At 42.4% G+C, this 20,579-nt stretch overlaps 1 protein-coding gene across 1 annotated transcript; it reads left to right on the top strand.

Moving 5' to 3' along the window:
* Positions 1-247: 247 nt before the first annotated feature.
* Positions 248-20,579, top strand: CWC25 (CWC25 spliceosome associated protein homolog). Its single transcript, XM_061143878.1, has 10 exons — positions 248-444; positions 3,299-3,471; positions 8,946-9,182; positions 11,341-11,410; positions 12,268-12,395; positions 13,194-13,257; positions 14,315-14,526; positions 14,924-15,022; positions 18,435-18,596; positions 19,079-20,579. Exons 1-10 carry the CDS (start codon positions 427-429, stop codon positions 19,191-19,193), a joined length of 1,278 nt encoding a protein of 425 aa, XP_060999861.1. The 5' UTR covers positions 248-426; the 3' UTR covers positions 19,194-20,579.

Below are 20,579 nucleotides of genomic sequence, written 5' to 3'. Positions count from 1 at the left end.
ATTTGGGTTCTTTACCACTAGCGCCACCTTGGAAGCACAACCCCACAGAGCTTCCTCTTACACCATTTGGAAAGCCACGGGGAAGAGCCAACTCGAGGTGACCGAAAGTAAACCACAAATCCCGCGATATCATGGGCCGTACCCTGTGATACTGCTCGCGAAGCTACCGCCACGTAACGCGACAGCTAGGTGGTTTTTTTTTTTTTTTTTTCGCGACAGCTAGTATTAAACGTCACTGTCCTGCGACGCTGTCTCTGTAATAGGACGCCCTCCCGGAAGTGGGCTCTGGATCGGGCAGTGAAAGTGGTAGCCGGTTGCCCCCGGGACCAGATCTCGGGAGGTCGTTGTTGAACTATTTCTCCAAGTTTCTCTCCTATCCTTCCTGCGTCTTCTAGATCCGCGGAGTGAGGAAACATCTCCACCATCATGGGAGGCGGAGACCTGGTAAGTGAGGGAGCCCAGGGCTGGGGGAGGACCGAGGCCCGAGACCAAGTGGGGCTGGGGACGGCTGTGGCGGTGAGTATTCTTGATAACGCAGCTGTGCTTTCGGTGAGAGGGAGCTGTAGCCCTGGACAGGGGGCGGATCACTGAGGCCTTGGAGGGACGGGGCGGAGACTTGGAAAGGTGTGTGAGGTGGGTCGCCAAGGATGGCAGGTGATGTTTGTTGGCAGGAAACCCTTCTGGCTGGAAATTCTGGGGAGCTTTGGGACGGTTCCAACCGTGGCTAGGAAAGGAGGCAGGTATGGAGGACGTGTCACGCAGATTTTGTTTTGTGTATTTTGTCTTGAGGTACCTCGCCTTTCCTGAACTAGGAATTCAGTCTTGTCATGCGCTGTAGTTGTGATGACTTGTGCCCCATTCTCCTCATCCCTGAGCCGTGTTCTGGGATCACAGATCTTCCTCATGTTCACCTTTCTGACTTTCACTCCTTTGGTGCAGCATTCTGATCTGTAGTGGCAGAGCTTTCTTATGCATTCATTGTTGTTCAGTCGCTCAGTTCAGTTCAGTTCAGTTGCTCAGTCGTGTCCAATTCTTTGTGACCCCATGGACTGCAGGACGCCAGGCTTGCTGTCCTTCACTGTCTCCAGAGTTTGCTCAAACTCATGTCCATTGAGTCAGTGATGCCGTCCAACCATCTCATCCTCTGTAATCCTCTTCTGCTTTCAGTCTTTCCCAGCATCAGGGTCTTTCCCAGTGAGTCGGCTCTTTGCATCAGGTGACCAAAGTATTGGAGCTTCAGCTTCAACATCAGTCCTTCCAATGAATATTCAGGATTGATTTCCTTTAGGATTGACTGGTTTGATCACTTTGCAGTCCAAGTGACTCTCAAGAGTCTTCTCCAACACCGCAGTTCGAAAGCATCAGTTCTTTGATGTTCAACCTACTTTATAGTTCAACTCTCACATCCATATATGATTAGTGGAAAAACCATAGCTTTGACTATATGGACCTTTGTCAGCAAAGTGATGTCTCTGCTTTTTAATATGCTGTCTATGTTTGTCATGGCTTTTCTTCCAAAGAGCAAGTGTCTTTTAATTTCATGGCTTCAGTCACTGTCCGCAGTGATTATAAGTTATGTGGCTAGTTCTCATAACCTGTATAGCCACCAAATGGGAAAATATATCCATAAGAATGTGGTGCAATATCAGAAAAATGCTAATCTCCTGAAAGTGTAGCTAATTGAATCAGCAAATAGATCCGTTTAGCCATTTGTCTAGTAGCTATATTAGAGTTTGTCAGATGTTATCAATTAGAATGACTTCCAAGATACCATCAAGGTTCGTCCGATTTAGTGTCTTCAAGTAGCTGCATTTAGGGACAGGAAAGCTCGAATCCAAAGTTTCTCAGCCTCACCGCTATTGACATTTTGGGCTGGATAATTGTTGTGTGTGTAGTCCTGTGCATGTAGGATGTTTAGCAACATCCCTGGCCTCTGGCTAGTGGCATCATTCTCCCTGAGTTGTGACAACCAAAAGTGTCTACAGACATTCCCGAATGATGCCTGAGACGCAATCACCTGTATTGAAGGCAAGCGAGAAAGGACCATTAGGACAAGGTGGAGGGTGGGGGAGGAAGGGTTGCTGCTGTGAGCCATGTGTTACACCGGAATTTGTGACCTCCGGAGGAGAGGATTTTGAACTGGGATCAGAGATGAGGCTTGAGTACTTGGAGCTTTTTGTGTACCAAAGTTTTATTAAAGTATAACAGAGATAGGGAAAGCTTCTGACATAGACGTCAGAAGGGGACAGAGTGCCCCCTTGCTAGTTTTTAACAAGGTGTTTTATGTCTGTTAGAAAGCTTTTAATCAGATAAGAGAGATACCTCAAGATTGAGGAAATTTCACCAGGCCTTTCCAATCCTGATCCTCTCCAATTCATTCTTTACGTGCTAAGCTGGTCATGCATGTTAGCTGCATATGAATGTTTAATATTTTCTACTGCCAACAGGATAATTCAGTCCCTTAACATGGTTTATAAGGCCCTTAACCTGTTACTTTCTTTATTGGCTTCATCTTGAGTCCCCTTCCCATCAGGTTACTCTCCTATCTCCAGCCATGCTGAATTATTTGTATTCTGTTCTCTTTCACCTCTGGGCCTGCAGCTGTGTGTGCTGTTACCTCTCTTTGGAAATCTACTCCTCTCATCCCTGCTTCCTACATCACTGGGATAATTTTTAATTGTCCTTAGATGTCACTTCCTCCAGAAAACCTTCCCTGGTTGGGAAGCTGAACCAATGCAGTGACTCATGGGGAGGAAGGCAGAAGTGAAGCACTTCTTGAGGGTGAAAGGGAAGATCAGAGTCAGGGGGAGACTCTTGGGAAGGAAGGTTGGAAGAGATACTAGGTGTGGTTGTAAACCATGCAAGTTCAAGGCAAGTTCAGTGGACTCAAGGAAAAGAAGGCTGTATTCTTAAGAATGTGTCCAATGCCAAAGACACTTGAGTTCTTTCACCTTTCAGAGTCTATACCTTCCCACCTCTCTGCCTCATTCCTGTATTGTCATCGCCGACCCTCACTTCAGGCATGGCCTGTGGAAGTTAGACTCATACATTTCAGGATAGAAGTAGTTGAAGGGAATCTCGGAGGGGCCTGTTCTATTCTGAAATTTTATATACTTGAACAACCTCTCCTCCTCCTGCCACATGTGAGAGATTGTTGGGTGCCAACCTCGCCATTGTTAGAGACATCTTGCCCTTACATGGCTGCCTTGGCATGAACAGGGTGGGGTGAGGCAAGCCAGTTATACTCACCACACACCTACTCCCTGTCTTGTTTTCTCCCTCCTTTCATTTGCCACAGAATCTGAAGAAGAGCTGGCACCCTCAGACCCTCCGCAATGTGGAGAAAGTGTGGAAGGCTGAGCAGAAGCATGAGGCTGAGCGGAAGAAGATTGAGGAGCTTCAGCGTGAGCTGCGGGAGGAGAGGGCCCGGGAGGAGATGCAGCGCTATGCGGAGGATGTCGGGGCTGTCAAGTAAGCAAGGCGCTGGGGCCATTTGGGCTGGGGGTGTCTTGGTGTGTGGGGAATTGCAGGCCTGTGGGTGCATCGTCCAATTGTTGCATAATAGCTGCATAAGAGAATGAGTTTGGAGTCAGTCTGAACTGGGTTCTAAGGCTGACTTTGTATGGACTAGCCCAGCTATGTATCTGGGAGCAAGTTTGGGAGCCTCAGTGACCTCAATAGAACCAGGGGGGAGGTGAGAGTACCCAACTCCTAAGGCTTTTAGAGGATCAGATGAGATGACATGTAAAGACCTTAGTGTAGGCCAAGTTCATGGGACACAATTGACAAGTAACTGTGACTGAGGATGACTGCCTCTACCCTGCTTACTGTGTTGAGGCCACATTCCTGCTTTGTTAATGTGTGTACTGCAGGCTCATTTTAGGGAGGCAGTGAGGTCCCATGGAAGGAGATAGATGTTGTGTCTGTCAGTGAAAGCTTTGTGACTGTGGACAGTCTCATTCAGCTTCCTCTTGTATAATATCCGATAGAAGTAACAGATGATGTACCCTACCAGCCTCCAAAAAAGGCGATAGGAGTAAATGTGTTCTGAGAAAAATAAAAAGCATAAAATATGCAGTATATTCCTAAATCAGAATTGAGTAAAAACTCTAGAATAAAATTGAGTAGTCTGTACTGTTCCTTGTTTGTATCCTGTGGACAAGTCTCCAGGGTGACACGTGACATACTTTACACTATATTGGATATATAAGACTTTTCCTTAGTAATTTCATGACAGGAGGATTAATGACATTTGAGTGTGTGTGTGTGTGTGTGTGTGTGTGTGTGTGAGTGAGAGAGAGAGAAGAGACACAGACCAAGAGAGAGACTTAGTTTCAGTTCATGGAAATGGTATTACGGAATTTAGGCAGGATAACAATTACATTCTTTCAGGAAAATGGATTGGGAGAATGCCATTCTGACTTAAGTATGAGTTTAAAATATTTGGAATATTTTAAAATAAAAGGAGTTTTGGAATTTTTAAAGTACAACACAATATATTTAGGCCATTAATATATAAAATGAGCTAAGAGAATCAAATTCTGTACTCTTTTTTTAACCATAGGCACACATTAAATTATTTTACCTTTCATACTTTTTATAAATTACATCCTTTATAATTTAAACTAAATCAGTTTCACACATTTGGACTAGTTCCTGGGCAGCTTATAAGACATTCTTATATGTGACCTTTTAGATTTTGTGAACCCTTGATTTTATTTATTTATTTTTTTTGTGAACCCTTGATTTTATTTTTTATTTATTTATTTATTTTTTTGAACCCTTGATTTTAAAACAAATGTCAACTTTAGACAGACTATCTGTTAATCAGAAGAGTTTACTTCCCAACTAACCAAAAGTAAAAAATTATTTTGAAATTTTTATTCAGACAAATGTTACAGATTATGCACCTGATATGTCAGAAATTTTGGGCTTTGCAGAGTCTGATGAGGTCAGAGTATAGATGAGCAGCTTCAGAGCTGGGAGTCCAGTGTTTACCATGTTGCTGACCCTCACGCCCTCTTATCTGCTGTGAATGGGAGGAAGGTGATTGTATATTCTTTTGATTTTTTGCCCCACCCCCATCACCCATATCCTCCAATATCGTGAAACTCAAAGGTCAACATGTAGGTCCCTTTTCTCGGGTTTTCCTTGTAGACGTAGTTACGACGACGATCTGCTTGTCCAGCGGGCTGGCTTGTGTGGTTCTTTGCAGTGTCGTGCCTTTTATGTATCCAGTGAAAACCGTTTCCTGTTTAACAGCTCACGTCTATGGTTCAGATGATCTTTTCTATGTTTACTATGCTTCTCTCCTAGAACAAAGAAAAAAACCTTAATATCTACATTATCCTTGACCTTCATCCAGATTCCTCTTTGCAGTGGAGTGTTGCTTTAGTTTTCTCTGATATTATTAGAAAACTGTGTTTTCCATGCACGGTCTACACCAGCATTTCTCAGTCCTTACACTTCGGTGTGTCCTTGGGAGATTAGATAAATGAAGATGGGAGTGATTCCCAGTCAGCCAACTTCCTAAGAATAGCAGGGGTTGTTTGGGGCAAGGGCATCTGTAGATTTTAAGAGTTCCCTGGGAATTCCCTGGCCGCCCAGTGGTTAGGACACCTCTCACTTCTTGGCTTTCACTGCCGAGGGCTCAGGTTTGGTCTCTGGTTAGGGAACTAAAATCTCACAAGCCACTTGCATGGCAAAAACAAAAATCTCCCTGGGTGAGCCCTGTGGGCAGCCTCAAGAACCTGTTCTATATTGTTAATGATAGCAACAGCAAAAATCTATAGATTATTTCATTTTTATATGACTTTTACCCTATATCTTTTCTTATTTAAAAACTCAGAGAGAGGATCTCATTTAAAAACAATGAGCGTTGGCAGTTACTAGCTCCATTTTATTTAAACATTTTATTTACCTGTTTATTTTTGGTTAGGACTTCATTGCTGCCCAAGGGCTTTCTGTCATTGCCATGTGTGGGCTTCCCATTGCAGTGGCTTCTTTTGTTGGGGAGCACAGGCTGAGGCACGTGGACTCAGCAGTAGTGTACCCGGGCTAGTTGCCCCGTGACGTGTGGGGTCTCAGTGCCCGGACCAGGGATCTAATTCATGTCCCCTGTATTGGGAAACTAGGTCCATTTTAGATGTGAGGATGTGGAAGTGTGAAGAAATAATTTGCATGGTTACTGGGCTGGTTAGTGGTGGAACCAGGCCAAGTCCAGTGGCACTGGATCTCTGTGATTACAACATGGTTTCTTACCAGAGGGCCTGAGGAGGACTCATATTAGTTGAGTCCTTTTTTTAAAAAAAAAAAATTTAATTAATTAATTGATTTATTGTCAGCTGTGCTGGGTCATTGTTGCTCCATGGACTTCTCTCTGGTTGTGGGGAGCGGGGGCTACTCTTGAGTTGTGCTGCTTGGGCTTCTCACTGTGGTGGCTTCTCATTGCTGAGCAGTCTCCAGAGCTCAGGCTCCAGGCGTTGCAGTGCGAGGGCTCAGTGATTACCGCCCCCTGCCTCTAGAGCACAGGTTCAACAGCTGCGGCACATGGGCTTAGTGGCTCCGTGGCATGCGGAATCTTCCCAGATCAGGGATTGAACCTATGCCTACTGTGTTGGCAGGTGGATTCTTTACCACTGAGCCAACCAGGGAAGCCCTGGTTGAGTCCTTTTAAAAGCTGGAGCCCTGAAAATACTACTTCATAGAAGTATCTGTCTTCATTTTTCCTTATTTCTTCTGGACAGGTTTTGCTGTTTTGCCTTCAGGCTCCCAGCCCTCCTACCTTTTCATATCATCTCTTCTCTTTCTGTCACTTAGCTTCTTTTCCCTCATCTCATAACTGCTCCTGCTCCCCAAGGCGCAATGCTCTTCTCCCTTTATTCTCTAAGGGTGCCTCCAGGGACTTCCTTGGTGGTCCAGTGGTCGAGAACCTGCCTCCCAGTGTGGGGGACGTGGGTTCAAGCCCTGGTCAGGGAACTAAGATCACACATGCCACTGGGCAGCTAAGCCTGTGCATCACAAGATAGAAGCCCTCAAGCCACAATGAAGACTCAGCACAGCCAATAAATGAAGACATAAAATAAAATTGTTTTTTTAAAAAAAGAGTGCCTTCATTCCTCTGGTACCAGTGTCAGCTTCATGCTGATGACTCCCACGTGTATCTCTGCATATTCAGGTGTTTCTGCTTCACGTGCCCCACAGTCACCTCGTCACAATAGCTCTCAGTGGCACCCTTTGGTGATTTGTCAACCTCTGTGCCTTATCAGGTACCCTGAGAGCAGCTCAGCTGCCTGAATCTTTGTCATCTGTCCAGTGTTACTCCTCTGCCTGGCACACAGGAAGTATGCTGAGTCAGTGTTTACAAATGAATAAAAATGAGCCTTTAGTCCCCGCTTCCCAGTCCATGTTCATGTCAGGCATGTATAGGCATGATCCTTTGAGTCATCTTTGACATGTCCTTTCATTTTATTTATTTATTTTAAGATATGTTTATTTGTTTCATTTGGTTGCATCAGGTCTTAGTTGTGGCACATGGGCTCTTTCGCTGCGGGCATACTGGCTTCCCTCTGGTTGTGCTGCAAGGCACTCCAGAGCTCACGCACTCAGTAGTTGTGGCACAAGGGCTTCGTTGCTCTGAGGATATGGGATCTTAGTTCCCCAGGGATCAAATCTGCGTTCCCCCTGCATTGCATGGGCGATTCTTAACCACTGGACCACCAGGGAAGTCCATCAAACCAAACCAATAATTTTAATAAGAGAAGAGGTATCTAAAAGGTTAGACCCTCTATTATTGGTTTAAATTATTTTTATTAAAACGTGCAAACATGGGACTGCTCTGGTGGTTCAGTGGCTAAGATTCCAAACTCTCGATGCAGGGGGCCCAGGTTCATCCCCTGGTCAGGGAACTAGATCCCACGTGTGGCAACTAAGACCTGGCGCAACGAAATAAATAAAAGTAAATATTTGAAACATTTTTTTTAAATGTGCAAAGATATAGCTAGAAAGATATTATTTATGCTTATAGTTGTTACATAATCTTAAAAATCAATATACAAAAAATGTCATATTCAAAAATCATTGGAACTAATGTTATAGATAGTACTATTTTGATGAAACTACTTTGCTGCTTGTGATGTGAATGTGATATTGGTTGCCCCAATACATACTCTTATGAGTTCAGCACACCTTTATTGTTTGTTGCATGGAGACCCAATTTTCTCACCACTTTTTCTCTCAGAACCGCAGGGAAATATTTGGCATGATACTGTGACATAATTTGGCTTCCCTCTTTTGGCTTGAAAACGTAACTTGTTATGGCTTATCTTTTCTCATTATCTTCTTGAATGTGGTATTACCACTGGTACCAATGTGCCAGTAAGTTCCAAAACACGTGATAAACACCACTGCGTGTGTGGTCACTGGAATTGTTCTTGGTGATGAACTGATCCAGAATGTGCACATTAGCTGTTTCAGATTATCCTCGACATGAAGGCACTACACAAAGACTTTGTAAAGGAGACTTGAGAAGCCCTGAGCAAAGATCCACGCCCCAGGTTGAGGAACGTTCTGTCCTCACAGGTTGCTTTAGTTGTGTGGAAATGATCTCTCCACTAAAATGTAAACTCCATGACAGCAAGTACCATTTCTTCCCAAGTGCCTCATGGAGTGTGGTGTTTAGCCTTTGCTGAAGAGCCTGTAGAATGAGTCCTATTCTGACCAGCCACACTTTTTTTTTTTCTTTAATGTTTGGTCGTGCCTTGCAACCTGTGGGATCCTAATTCCCTGACTGGGGATCGAACCCACAACGTAGACAGTAAGAGCATGGAGTCCTAACCACTGAACCGCCAGGGAATTCCCCTAGCTGTGCTTATCTATCGCTTGTGTTCAGGTTTGCAGGAGTCTACATTTTCTTTGACTATTTCTTTTTTTTTCCCTTGAACTAGGAAAAAGGAGGAAAAACTGGACTGGATGTACCAGGGTCCTGGTGGGATGGTGAACCGTGATGAGTATTTGCTGGGGCGTCCTATTGACAAATATGTTTTTGAAAAGATGGAGGAGAAGGAGGCAGGCTGTTCTTCGGAGACAGGACTCCTCCCAGGCTCTATCTTTGCCCCGTCAGGTGCCAATTCCCTTCTGGACATGGCCAGCAAAATCCGAGAGGACCCGCTTTTCATCATCAGGTACTGATGAGGGTCTGGGAAGGGGGTTTTGTAGAGATGCTCAGCCGAGATGTTATCTTGCCTCTTGCTTTATAGTTGGGAAGAGATTGGTAAATGTACCAGACCAAACCAGATTTATCCATTTACCCTTAGTCGTTAAATAATAAGAGGTAGAAGCAAGGTTAGAAAGACTGGCAGCTTCTTAGAAATTTGGGGATATGTATAGAGTTCTTTTCCCCTCCCCTCTCCCCTTCCCTTTGTTTACCTGTTTTCATAGCAGAACCCTTTAAAAAGAAACTTTATAATCTTACTTGAAATCTTAATACAGAACAGATCAAAGTAAAGCTGCCTTTTGGGTGTTAAATAAAATCATGTAGTGTGTGTGGTTTTTTTTTTATTTGCATAATTTTATTTCAAGGATATGAGATTGAACATTGAAAATGTTTATTTCTTATTTATATATCTTTATATGTACATATTTTCTCCCATTTTGTAGTAAAATATGCATAACATAAAATTTACCATCTTAACTGTTTTAAAGTGTACAGTTCAGTGGCAGTAGGTACACTCACATTGTTGTGCAACCATCACTCCCACTCATCCTTCTCCAGAGCTTTTTCATCTTTGCAGCTGAAACCTCATACTCATTAAACAATAAGTCCCCATTCCCTCCTCTTCCCAGTTCCTGGCAACCACTTCTACTTTCTGTCTCTATGAGAATACTCTAATTACTTGTATAAGTGGAATCATATGGTATTTATTGTTTTGTTGACTGGCCTATTTCACTCAGCTTGTCATCAAGGTTTATCCATGTTAGCATGTGTCAGAATTTCTGTTTTAAAAATTGTGGTAAAATGCACATGATGTACAATTTCCCATTTAAACCATTTTATGTATACAATTCAGTAGTAGGGCATTTGAATTATTATTCAGTCAATCTCCAGAAGTTTTTCATCTCTTTGTTTTTTGTTTTTTGGCGAGGCTTACTGGATCTTCCCCGACCAGGGGTTGAGCCCAGGCCACTGAAGTGAAAGCCCGGAATCTTAACCTCTAGGCCACCAGGAAAATCCTCATCTTACAAAACTGAAAATCTATACCCATTAAACAATGCTCTATTTCCCCTCCCCCACAGTCCCTGGGAACCACTATTGTGCTTTCCATTCCTATTGTTGGACTATTCTCAGCCTCATAGAAGTGAAATCGTTCAGTATTTGCTTTTTTGTGAGTGGCTTATTTCACTTCGTATAATATCTTCAAGGTTCACCCAGGTTGTATCAGAATTTCCTTCTTTCCTAAGACTGAATGATAGTTGCATGTTTATACCACATTTTTTAATCCATTCATCTCTCATGCCCATTTGGATTATTTCCCCCTTTTAGCTATTATGAATAATACTGCTATGAACATTGGTGTATAAATATGCATGTTATTTTATAAACTCCTTTTTTCCACCTAATCATATATGTGGGGCATATTTTTTTATTCCTGACCACGCTTTTATAACATCAGTTTTAATATCTATATTGTATGGATATACCATAATTTATTTTATTAATATTCTCCTATTGAATCCCTAACTTGTTTCCAGGCTTTCATGGTTCTAATATGAACAACTTTTTAGTGACCTTCCTTGATTATATCCCTTCAACAATAAATTCTTGAGGAAGCATTTGTAAGATTAAAGAGTTTGTGAGTAGGTACAGGCTGTGATAAATGTTGCCAAATTGTCCTCCAGGAAAATTGACCTGTTTATCCTCCTATGAATATATGAGAATAAGACTTCTTGAAAGACGAATCCATTCTCTTTACTTTTCAATGTGTTATCATGCTAAACAGTGGAGGTAGTATTGAAATGCTACATACGTTTGATACACAAGATGACATACATTTACTTGACCAGTTAGGAAGCCTTGAGCATGAAGCTTAACAAGCAACAGACCAAACTTACTTTTTTGCACAACAGGGAGCCAGTATGGACTTTACCCACAATATGCAATCCCTCATGCAGACTTGGGGAAGATTTCTGGCTTTCACACCATCATGCAGATTGCAGCATAGGGCTTGTCTGCCTGCATTTAGAAAAAAATTGCTGCATAGAGTTATGGAGAGTAGAATGAATGACTTAATTCCCTTTCTGAAGAAATAATCATAATTTTTATAACTTCTTCTCTTTCTTTAGGAAGAAAGAGGAGGAGAAAAAGAGAGAAGTATTGAATAATCCTGTGAAAATGAAGAAAATCAAAGAATTGGTAAGTAGTGCATTATGTAAGCATTAAGAACTACTTAATGTGAGAACTCCTCTCCATTTATTCTTTTTTTTTTCCTTCTCTCCATTTATTCTTATGAGAGGGAAAACAGAATGGCTTTAAATGTCTTTGTCTTTTAGAGACTGTCTCCTGGTGATTTTATGCAATCTTATATCAAGCTTAGTTATGCTTGATTTTCTCTTTTATGTCTTTTGGTTGGAAATGCAGCATGTGATGTCATTCTTCCAGAAAAAGAAGGGTTTTGGGATATGCCTGTGGAAAGCATGATTGTACACTGTGTTTAGGAGATCAGGTGGTATCCCATTCATCATTAGGGCCCATTCATCATTCACATATTATGTGGCTGTTTCTTTTTTTTTTTTTTTAACTTTTTATTTATATTGGAGTGTAGCTGACTGTTGTGATAGTGTCAGGTTGACCTCAAAGGACTCAGGCTTATATACACATGTATCCATTCTCCCCTAAACTCCCTTTATGTGCATGTTTCTTGGATCAGTTGGTAAGAAAAGTTTAAAAATTGATCTTGCAGTCCCTAATTACTTTTAGTGGAGTTGGATTCTTTTGAGAGAATAGAAATTCCTAGGCAGTGGTTCTGGGGACTGTTTCAAAACACAGATTCCCAGCCCCACCCACCAGAAAGTCCATTCTGTAGTCTAGTGGGTGTTTCTGCACAACCAGGGTCAAGACCCTCCACTGTTGTCAACAGAGGGCAGCTGATTGATCATGTCCCCGAATCCCTGTAGACCCAGCGACCTGGAGTCAGGCAGTTTGCGCATGACCCTCAGAGAGACTGACAGGTCTGGATAATCTTACGCTGTTATGTTCTGGGTATTTTCTAGTTGCAAATGAGTCTGGAAAAAAAGGAGAAGAAGAAGAAGAAGGAGAAGAAAAAGAAGCACAAGAAACATAAGCACAGAAGCTCAGGCAGCGATCGTTGCAGCAGCGAGGATGAGCGCAGCCGGGGGAGGTGAGAGCACTGCGCGGCCTCCTGCACCACTGATTCACTCACTCTCATTCCTTCCACAGAAGTGGACGAGCGCCTGCTCTGGGCCGAGAACCGCTAGGTTCTGGGGGCTCGGTGGAGGGCACTTGCACACTCTGGCTCTCTGCCCATGGAGTTGCCAGATAGCATTCGAGTTCCTAGAGGTGCTGGCAAGATCCCCAGCAGGACTGGCTGCAGCCGTGTCAGTCCTAAATCAGATGTCCTGGATGCGATTTTCAGCTCTTTTTATTTTTATTTATTTATTTACTTTTTGGCCGCACCGCATGGCATGTGGGATCTTAGTTCCTCGATGAGGGATGGGACCTGCGCTTCTTGCATTGGAAACTCGTAATCTTAACCGCTGAACTGCCAGAGCAGTCCCTCATTTCAGCTCTTGATTCCACCAAGACTGAAGTGGGTTCTATGGAGGCTTTTTCTTTTTCTTTTTAAATGCATTAATGGGCCCATCTGGGCCTGTTCTGTGTCTTCTCTGAGGGAGCCGCCAGCGCTGTCGCTGCTGACTCAGAGTCCCTAGAATAGCAGCACGAGGTGAGAGGAGAATGTGCTCGGGCGCTGGGGCTGAAAAGTGAGGCCCACGGTTTTTCACAGGAAAAACATGACTGTGCTGATGCATCTTCCAGCAAAGAGAGAGAAACATACTCCCACATGAGAGCCGGGAGGTGGGAGAGGTCACATTTGAAACAGGAAGCACATTTCAGCACAGAGCTGTAAACTGGACCTTTAGGCGTCTTCTTTTTCAATAGTATGTGTTTAATCTCTTAGATCTCAAAAGAAGATGGCAAATTCTTCCCCTGTTTTGTCCAAAGTCCCTGGATATGGCTTACAGGTAAGGATATGGCTTCTCAAAGGGAGTGACTGTGGGACCATGGAACGTGCCAACCTGGCAGCCTTTTTGGATATAGAGCTTTTTTTTTTAAACTTTTTATTTCATTTTGGAGTATAGATGATGTCATGATAGTTTCAGGTGTATAGCAGAGGGACTCAGCCATATATATACATGTGTCCATTCTCCTCAACTCCCCTCCCATCCAAGCTGCCACATAACATTGAGCAGAGTTCCCAGTGCAATATACAGTAGGCCCTTACTGGTTATCCATTTTAAATGTAGCAGTGTGTACCTGTCCATCCCAAACTCCCTAACTATTCCTTCCCCCAGTCTTTCCCCCTGGCAACCATAAGTTCATTCTCTGAGTCTGTTTCTGTTTTGTAAACAGTTTCATTTCTATCATTTTTAGATTCTGCATATCAGGGATGTCATACATATTTCTCCTTTGACTGACTTTTATTTCACTCAGTATGACAGTCTCTAAGTCCATTCATGTTGCTGCAAGGACATAGAGCATTTTTAGCAGCCAGTCAGACACACAGAAAGAAGGGACTTTGGGCAGCAGAGACTGAGATTGCTGGGGAACAGGCCTCTTCCCTACTCCTGAGCCTCTCACTAAGCTGAAGTCCCTCTGAGTAGATGGGCTAAACCACCAATGGGCATTTAGGCATCCCCCCTTCCCTCTGCAGGTAATTTACATGAAATGCATACATTTTAAGTGTATGGGTTGATGATTTTTTGATAAATGTACATCCCTCTGGACTCCTTTTTCCCCCTCAGGTCCTGTCCTCCATGTTCTGCGTCCTACTCCCCCTCAGGCTATAGAGAAGAGCCAGGCCAATTTAAGTGCTTGGGCGATATATCCTTTTAGGGCATTCTGAGGATGACTTTCCTTAGTGTATGTAGCTCTCAGTGATAACCGTATGATGGGATTGGTGTACCCAGTGGGCCCCTTATTGGACCTCAGTGTTTATTCTTTTTCTTGTTTCACTGCATCTTCTCCTGAGCTGCTGGATCTTCCTACATACAGCTTTCCTTCCTTTCCTTGATGATACAGGTCAGGAACTCCGACCATAGCCAGGGACTGCAGGGTTCTCTGATGGCTGAACGAAAGGGAGCGCATGGATTAAAGAATTATTCCAGGTCCAGGAGCTCCTCTTCCTCACCTCCCAGACATACCAGCAAGAAGAGCACCAGGGAAGCAGGGTCCCGGGATAGGAGGTCCCGATCCCCTGGCAGAAGGTCTCGGTCCCCAAGGCCAAGCAAACCGTGAGTGTGGGAATTCAATGGGCAATAACCTGTGAATGTGGGGGGCCTGGTCACAGCTGGGGTTTGCTTTTGGCCATATCTGTTCATCAACTCTTCCAAATGTCTTTGCTTTGTTACTATTGTTCCTTTTTTTTTTTTTTTTTTTAATGTAAAGCTCAAATTTCTAGAACTACATACACATATACTATTTGTATGTGTGGAATCTCTGGAGTGACAGTAATACCAAATCTTACATATCCTTATGCCTTTGTTTTTCTTCCAGTTCTTCCCTCTATTTTCTTCAATTTGGGTTATGATTCTGAAGCTGTTAGCTTTTCTTCCATCTTTTGAAGGACATGATAGAAGCCCCTATATTGAAAAAGCTTTTCTCCTCTCTGCCCTTTGTATCTTGTTACAGGCACAACTCTAAGGTAAATAGGAAAGACAGAGGCCAAAGTAAGAGCCCATCTCCTAAAAAGGAGGTTTACCAAAGGCGGCATGCTCCTGGGTACACCAGGTGAGTCCAGAGCCCAGGAGGTCCACTTCAGACTCCCAGGCCTGAGTCTAGGAGTGGCTCAGACCAGGGCAAGAGGATAATCTGTATCACCTTTTTTGTTTACCCCTTTCTTATTCCACTTGTTAACTTTTAACCATCCACCCCCACCCCTTACTCCATGTGAGTCACATTGAAAGGACAAAGTAAATAGTTTTGAACTATTGAACTGATGACCAATTCATTAAGTGATTCTCTGTCAACATCTGTAAACCACGGTTATTCTCACAGAGATTTCCACAGGAAGCTTTTCTTAAGAGTGCTCCTTTCTTAAGGCATCAGCTGAAAGGGAAGCAGGGTGGTCTTGAGGGCAAATGCCCTAAGATCAACTCTGCATTTGAGTTAGGTATGGCTTGGGTCTGACAGACAACGGATGTACAGTCTTGGGACCTGAGTGGAGTTGGCTGTGCCCTTGAGAGGCTGTCCCAAAGGGTCTCAATTGCTCTTAGAAGTTATTAGATGAGGGAATTCCCTAGTGGTCCAGTGGTTAGGACTCTGCACTTTCACTGCTGAGGGCTTGGGTTCAATTCCTGGTGAAGGAACTAAGATTTGGCAAAAAAAAAAAAAAAGAGTTGGGCAACTTTTGTGTACTTCCTTTAACTGCCTCCCCAGTTGGCTGCATATTAGAATCACCTGAAAAGCTTAAAGAAAACCCCAAATCCCATTCCCTGGCAGCTGCTATGACATAATTTCTGGGAGGATGAGATGGTTAGTTAGGATCAGCGACTCAATGGACATGAATTACCTCAGTAATTCCAGTACACAACCAGCACTGAAAAATCACTGAGTTCATAACAACCTCTTTCAATCACTATGGTATTAGAAGAGATGCAGACCCTAAGGTCCCTTTTAACTCTTAATTGCCTGATTCCCTAAGTTTAAGGTTTAATTTTGACTGGCAACTTTCCAAAATATTACATATTTCCCTGCCTTCCAGAGAGGGAGGGTATACTGCATGGTATTTAATCTCTTGTTGGTATCGCTGGGTCAGTTCTTCAGCTGTGCTCTAATCCATGCTCTTCTTAGGGGTGGATGCTCATGACTATGTGTTTTTTTTTTTAATATATTTTTAAGACTCTTGGTCAGTGCCAGGTCTGCTTTTTCAGATCCTGCTTTGTTTTTCTATCTCTTTTGCCATCTGCCATCACTTGAATTTGTCTCATTTTGTCAACCTCTCCTTAGTGCTGTTAGAATTTTTGTTGAATTTTGTGATTTAGAATGAGTTAGAATAAACAGGTTCCTACTGTATAGGACCAATAGACCGATATTTCAATAAAATTTAAATAAAAAAGTGAGTTAGAGCCCTCAAGATCTCAGTCTTCCAGGAATGGAAACACAGAAACTTGAAAGGATGGATTTTGTGATCTCTTTTTTTTGGTTTGGTGTTCCAGGTAGTTGAACACCAAAGATGTAACCAAGATTTGGGTACTGAAAAACGAAAGAAAGATTACAACTGTAAAACCTTTCTTAGCACTATTTATATTGTTTCTCAGATCTGAGTCATTGGATATTTCCTCAAGGGTCTGAGGGTTCTGCAAGAATTTAAAATTTTTTGAGCTCTCTTTTGAATGTTTTGTTTTAATTAGTGATCTGAAACACCTTTCTTGTCAATTGAAAAGATGAAGCTTCTCCCTTTCCTCCACATCTTCACCAACCTTTGTTATTTGTGGTCCTTTTGATGCTAGCCATTCTTCAGGTGTGAGGTGATATCACGTTGTGGTTTTGATCTGTTTTTCTCTGATGTTTAGCAGTGTTGAGCATCTTTTCATGTGCATGTTAACCATCTGTATATCTTCTTTGGAAAAATGTCTCTGCAGGTCTTCTACTCATTTTTTAGTTGGGTTGTGTGTTCTGCTATTGAGTTGTTTGAGCGTTTATTTAATTTGGATATTAACTCTTTGTCAGTCATGTTATTTGCAAATATATTTTTTCCCATTCAGTAATTTTTTTTGTTTTGTTGATAGTTTCTTTTGCTGTTCAAAAGCTTTCAGGTTTAATCTGGTCCCATTTGTTTATTTTTGCTTTTGTTTCCTTTGCCTGAGCAGACAGATTAAAAAAAAAATTGCTATGACTTATGTCAAAGAATGTTCTACCTATTTCTTCTAGGAGTTTTATGGTTTCTGGTTTTATATTTGGGTCTTTAATCCATTTTGAGTTTATTTTTATATGTGGTGTGATAAAATGTTCTGATTTTATTCTTTTACATGTAGGTGTCTGGTGTGGTTCTCCTGTGTGGTTCAGTTTCTCTAGACCAGAGTCTACCCTCTAGAGGGTCTCCTGTAGATATTTGGGAGAGCAGGCCCTGACTTCCCCTGAGTCAAGCATGAGGATCCCGGGATGTCTTAATTGTTCCTTATACAGACTTTAAATTAGCCCCTTTGTTTTCATCCTCGTGCACCACACTCCAAAGTATCAGAGCCTACAGTACCTGAAGCTCTCCTGGGTTTTACAGTGTAAATTGCCTCTGATCAGTATCGGGCACTTATGATTCAGTTTCCTCTAATCTGTTAAAGTGGTTACCACGGCTTCATCCTCTTGTATCTTCTGACAGTTTGTTCACATGTGTCTTATCTAGAGTTATTTCCTCTTCCATTTTCTTTTTAGTTAGTGGGGTTTTTGAAGGGGAGTCTTCCTTTCGCTATAGATAACTTAATGTCAGATTTTTAGTATCTTAAGTTTATTTCTCAAAATTGGGCTCCCACTCCCTTATGGGACTCTGATAATTATTTTTCCTTTTAAAGGGGGATCTGTATATCACACCAATTTGAGAAACAATAGATTTGGATGTCTTACATAGGTAAATAGTGATTGAGCTGGTTCATCACCTCCTCTTCTTGCTCTTCATTTGCAGTGAGTGCTAGGAAGGAAGACCTATCTATTACTGTCTAAGACTAAGTTAAATTCTTCAGGCAACTTGCTTCTAGCTTAGTCCTGAATGATACACTCATGAGCTATGTTCATGAATTTCTAAGCATCTCCAGTGGGTAGGTGGTAGATGTCATCCATCACATGGATAAACTTGGTTCCCTGTTCTTCTATAAGTTGTTAAACAAACAATTGGAATATAATTGCCATAGATGGAGGCTCCTGATTAGTTCTTATTATGTATTTATTGTTTCAGAATAATTACTCTAGAGATTATTGAATGAGAGTATGGATTCCTTTACTAAAAGTTGTTGAAATTTGAGTGAAACCACCTGATGAAGTTGTTAGGAAGGAAGGAAACTTGCTGAGTGTGGCACTGGGCTGGGCATTTCCAAGGGAAGAGAGCTATGGGCTGGAGAACCTGGGTCTTACCTGGTTTCTCTTCCTGTGGTATTTCTATTTTTTTGTCTGGGAGAGAAGTAGGCCCTAGGGTGATTTTTGTGTTCAACAGAAAGCTCTCATCAGAGGAGCTGGAGCGAAAAAGGCAAGAGATGATGGAAAACGCCAAGTGGCGGGAGGAAGAGAGACTGAACATCCTCAAGAGGCATGCCAAGGATGACGAGCGGGAGCAGAGGCTGGAGAAGCTAGACTCCCGGGATGGGAAGTTTATCCAGTGAGTGCATCTTTTCCCTGCCTAACAGCTTTCATGGCAGTGGTCCCAAGGAGGCAATCAGAAAACTGGTTCATTCACTGTGTTCCCAGTGTTTCTGTGTCTGTGTGGAGCTCAGCCCCCAGACACCTTTGTTGCTCTTCTCAACTTCTGGCCAGACAGTGGGATGCTTTTGATTTGAGGGGAGGAGAAATGAATTGGTATTTTACTGAATCTTCTTGGCCTTCTAAGAATTCATGGCTCAGGAAGCCTTTTTCAAATGAGGCTTGGACTTATTTTCCAGAACAGATAAATTTTCCCTTACAAATTTGTAAAAAAATTGAGTTCCAGATGGAGCTACTCAAAAGTTATCTATGTAGACTTAAAGAGACCTTGTGTTTCTACAGCTGCTTTATGGCTAACAACCTGTTTCTTCTAATTCTGCCAGGTAGTTGACCAGTTAACAAATGCTTGTTACTTAACTTTCCCCTGTCTTCTCTTTCCAGCCGCATGAAGCTAGAGAGCGCATCTACCTCCTCTCTGGAAGATCGGGTGAAGCGGAATATTTACTCTCTCCAGAGAACCTCAGTAGCTCTGGAGAAGAACTTTATGAAAAGATGAAAGCCATCCCCTCTCTTGCTGGTTTTCCTGAAATTTCCAGGGAGGCTGCTGATCCCTTAAAAATTCTCTTTATAAGAGTTCAAATGGCTTCTTTCACAGATGTCAAACCACCACTGTTCAAAGTGACTTTCCTCCACGGATTCCAGAAACAGCTCAGTTCTTTTGAGAACCAGTGTGACTTGCTCTGTGGGACCCTTGGTAACTTTTGCTGGGTGCAGAGTAGGTTTTTCAATGGGTAGGCACTGGGACATTTAGGTGTGAGCACTCATCTTGCTCTGGAGGGAGCCTCCCTATGCCTCTTCCCTCCTCCTGTGTGAACAGAGTTAACCCTACCACCTCAGAATAGACTGGACCTTTCAGAAACCTCTCCTCACCCACCCAGAAACCTCTCTCCTCACCTCACCCTCAATCACCCAGAAAGATTGTTCTTACCAAGGTAAATGAATACTTAACTTGATTTAGTAGATGATGTGACAGAATGATGTCAGATTAGGGCAGAGCCAAGGCAGCGACAAAGAATCTGGGAGGGAAAACAATGCAAAAAAAAACCCTAAATGAACTGTTAACTATTTGGACTATCAAACTGTAAAATATAGTGTGTGTATATGTATAAATTATAATTTTTACATGCTTTTGGAAAAAAAGAAGTTAGCTTTGTGAGACTATCTTGTTTGGTAAGTGACTTTACTATGTAATAGAACCTCATTGTATCTTGTTATCCAGTAACACAGTAAGGCAGGTCAGCTTTTCTTTAGTCTGCAAATCTGGCAAATTTTGGAAGGGCCCAGGATTTGTTGATAGGATCTAGGTTATCTGTCCTTTTTACACTGCTTATAGTCTCTGATGTGGGCAGTGCAGAAATGAAGTCAAATCATTTTAGGAGTCAGGACCAAACTCTCAGTATGCACCCTGGCTCTTAAAGTATAGTGGAAGCTGTTTATTTCATGCCTTCCCTTTCATCATGTAGTAATCTTATTACAAAGTCTAGGTTTTCAGGAGTTGTTTGGTATTATTTTTTAGTCAGGTATTAAAAAAAAAAAAAAAAATCCAAACTCATAGGCTCAATCTCCTGTCTTCACCCCTTTCCTGTCTCCTACCAGAAGCCCTCATTTGACTCAGGAGTCCTAGGTACTCTTGATCCACACATTAGTTGGGCTAGTTCCTTGTTCTGCTAATTCCTAATTCTTAAACGAATTTGGATTTACATTTTTTGAGCACTTATGCTGCCAGACACTGTTATGCTTAAAACCCAGCCTTTCCCCAGAGAGAAAGTAACATACACTTGTTACTCAATTTAACACCTTATCCCGCTTCCCTATACTAGGGTTAATTATGTCTTTTATTACTTGGTAATAAAAACTACATTTATTTTTGTAACTGTGTAAA

Source organism: Dama dama, chromosome 5 (genome assembly GCF_033118175.1).
Source record: "Dama dama isolate Ldn47 chromosome 5, ASM3311817v1, whole genome shotgun sequence".
Classification (NCBI taxonomy): domain Eukaryota; kingdom Metazoa; phylum Chordata; class Mammalia; order Artiodactyla; family Cervidae; genus Dama; species Dama dama.
This window is presented reverse-complemented; position numbering and strand designations above follow the sequence as displayed.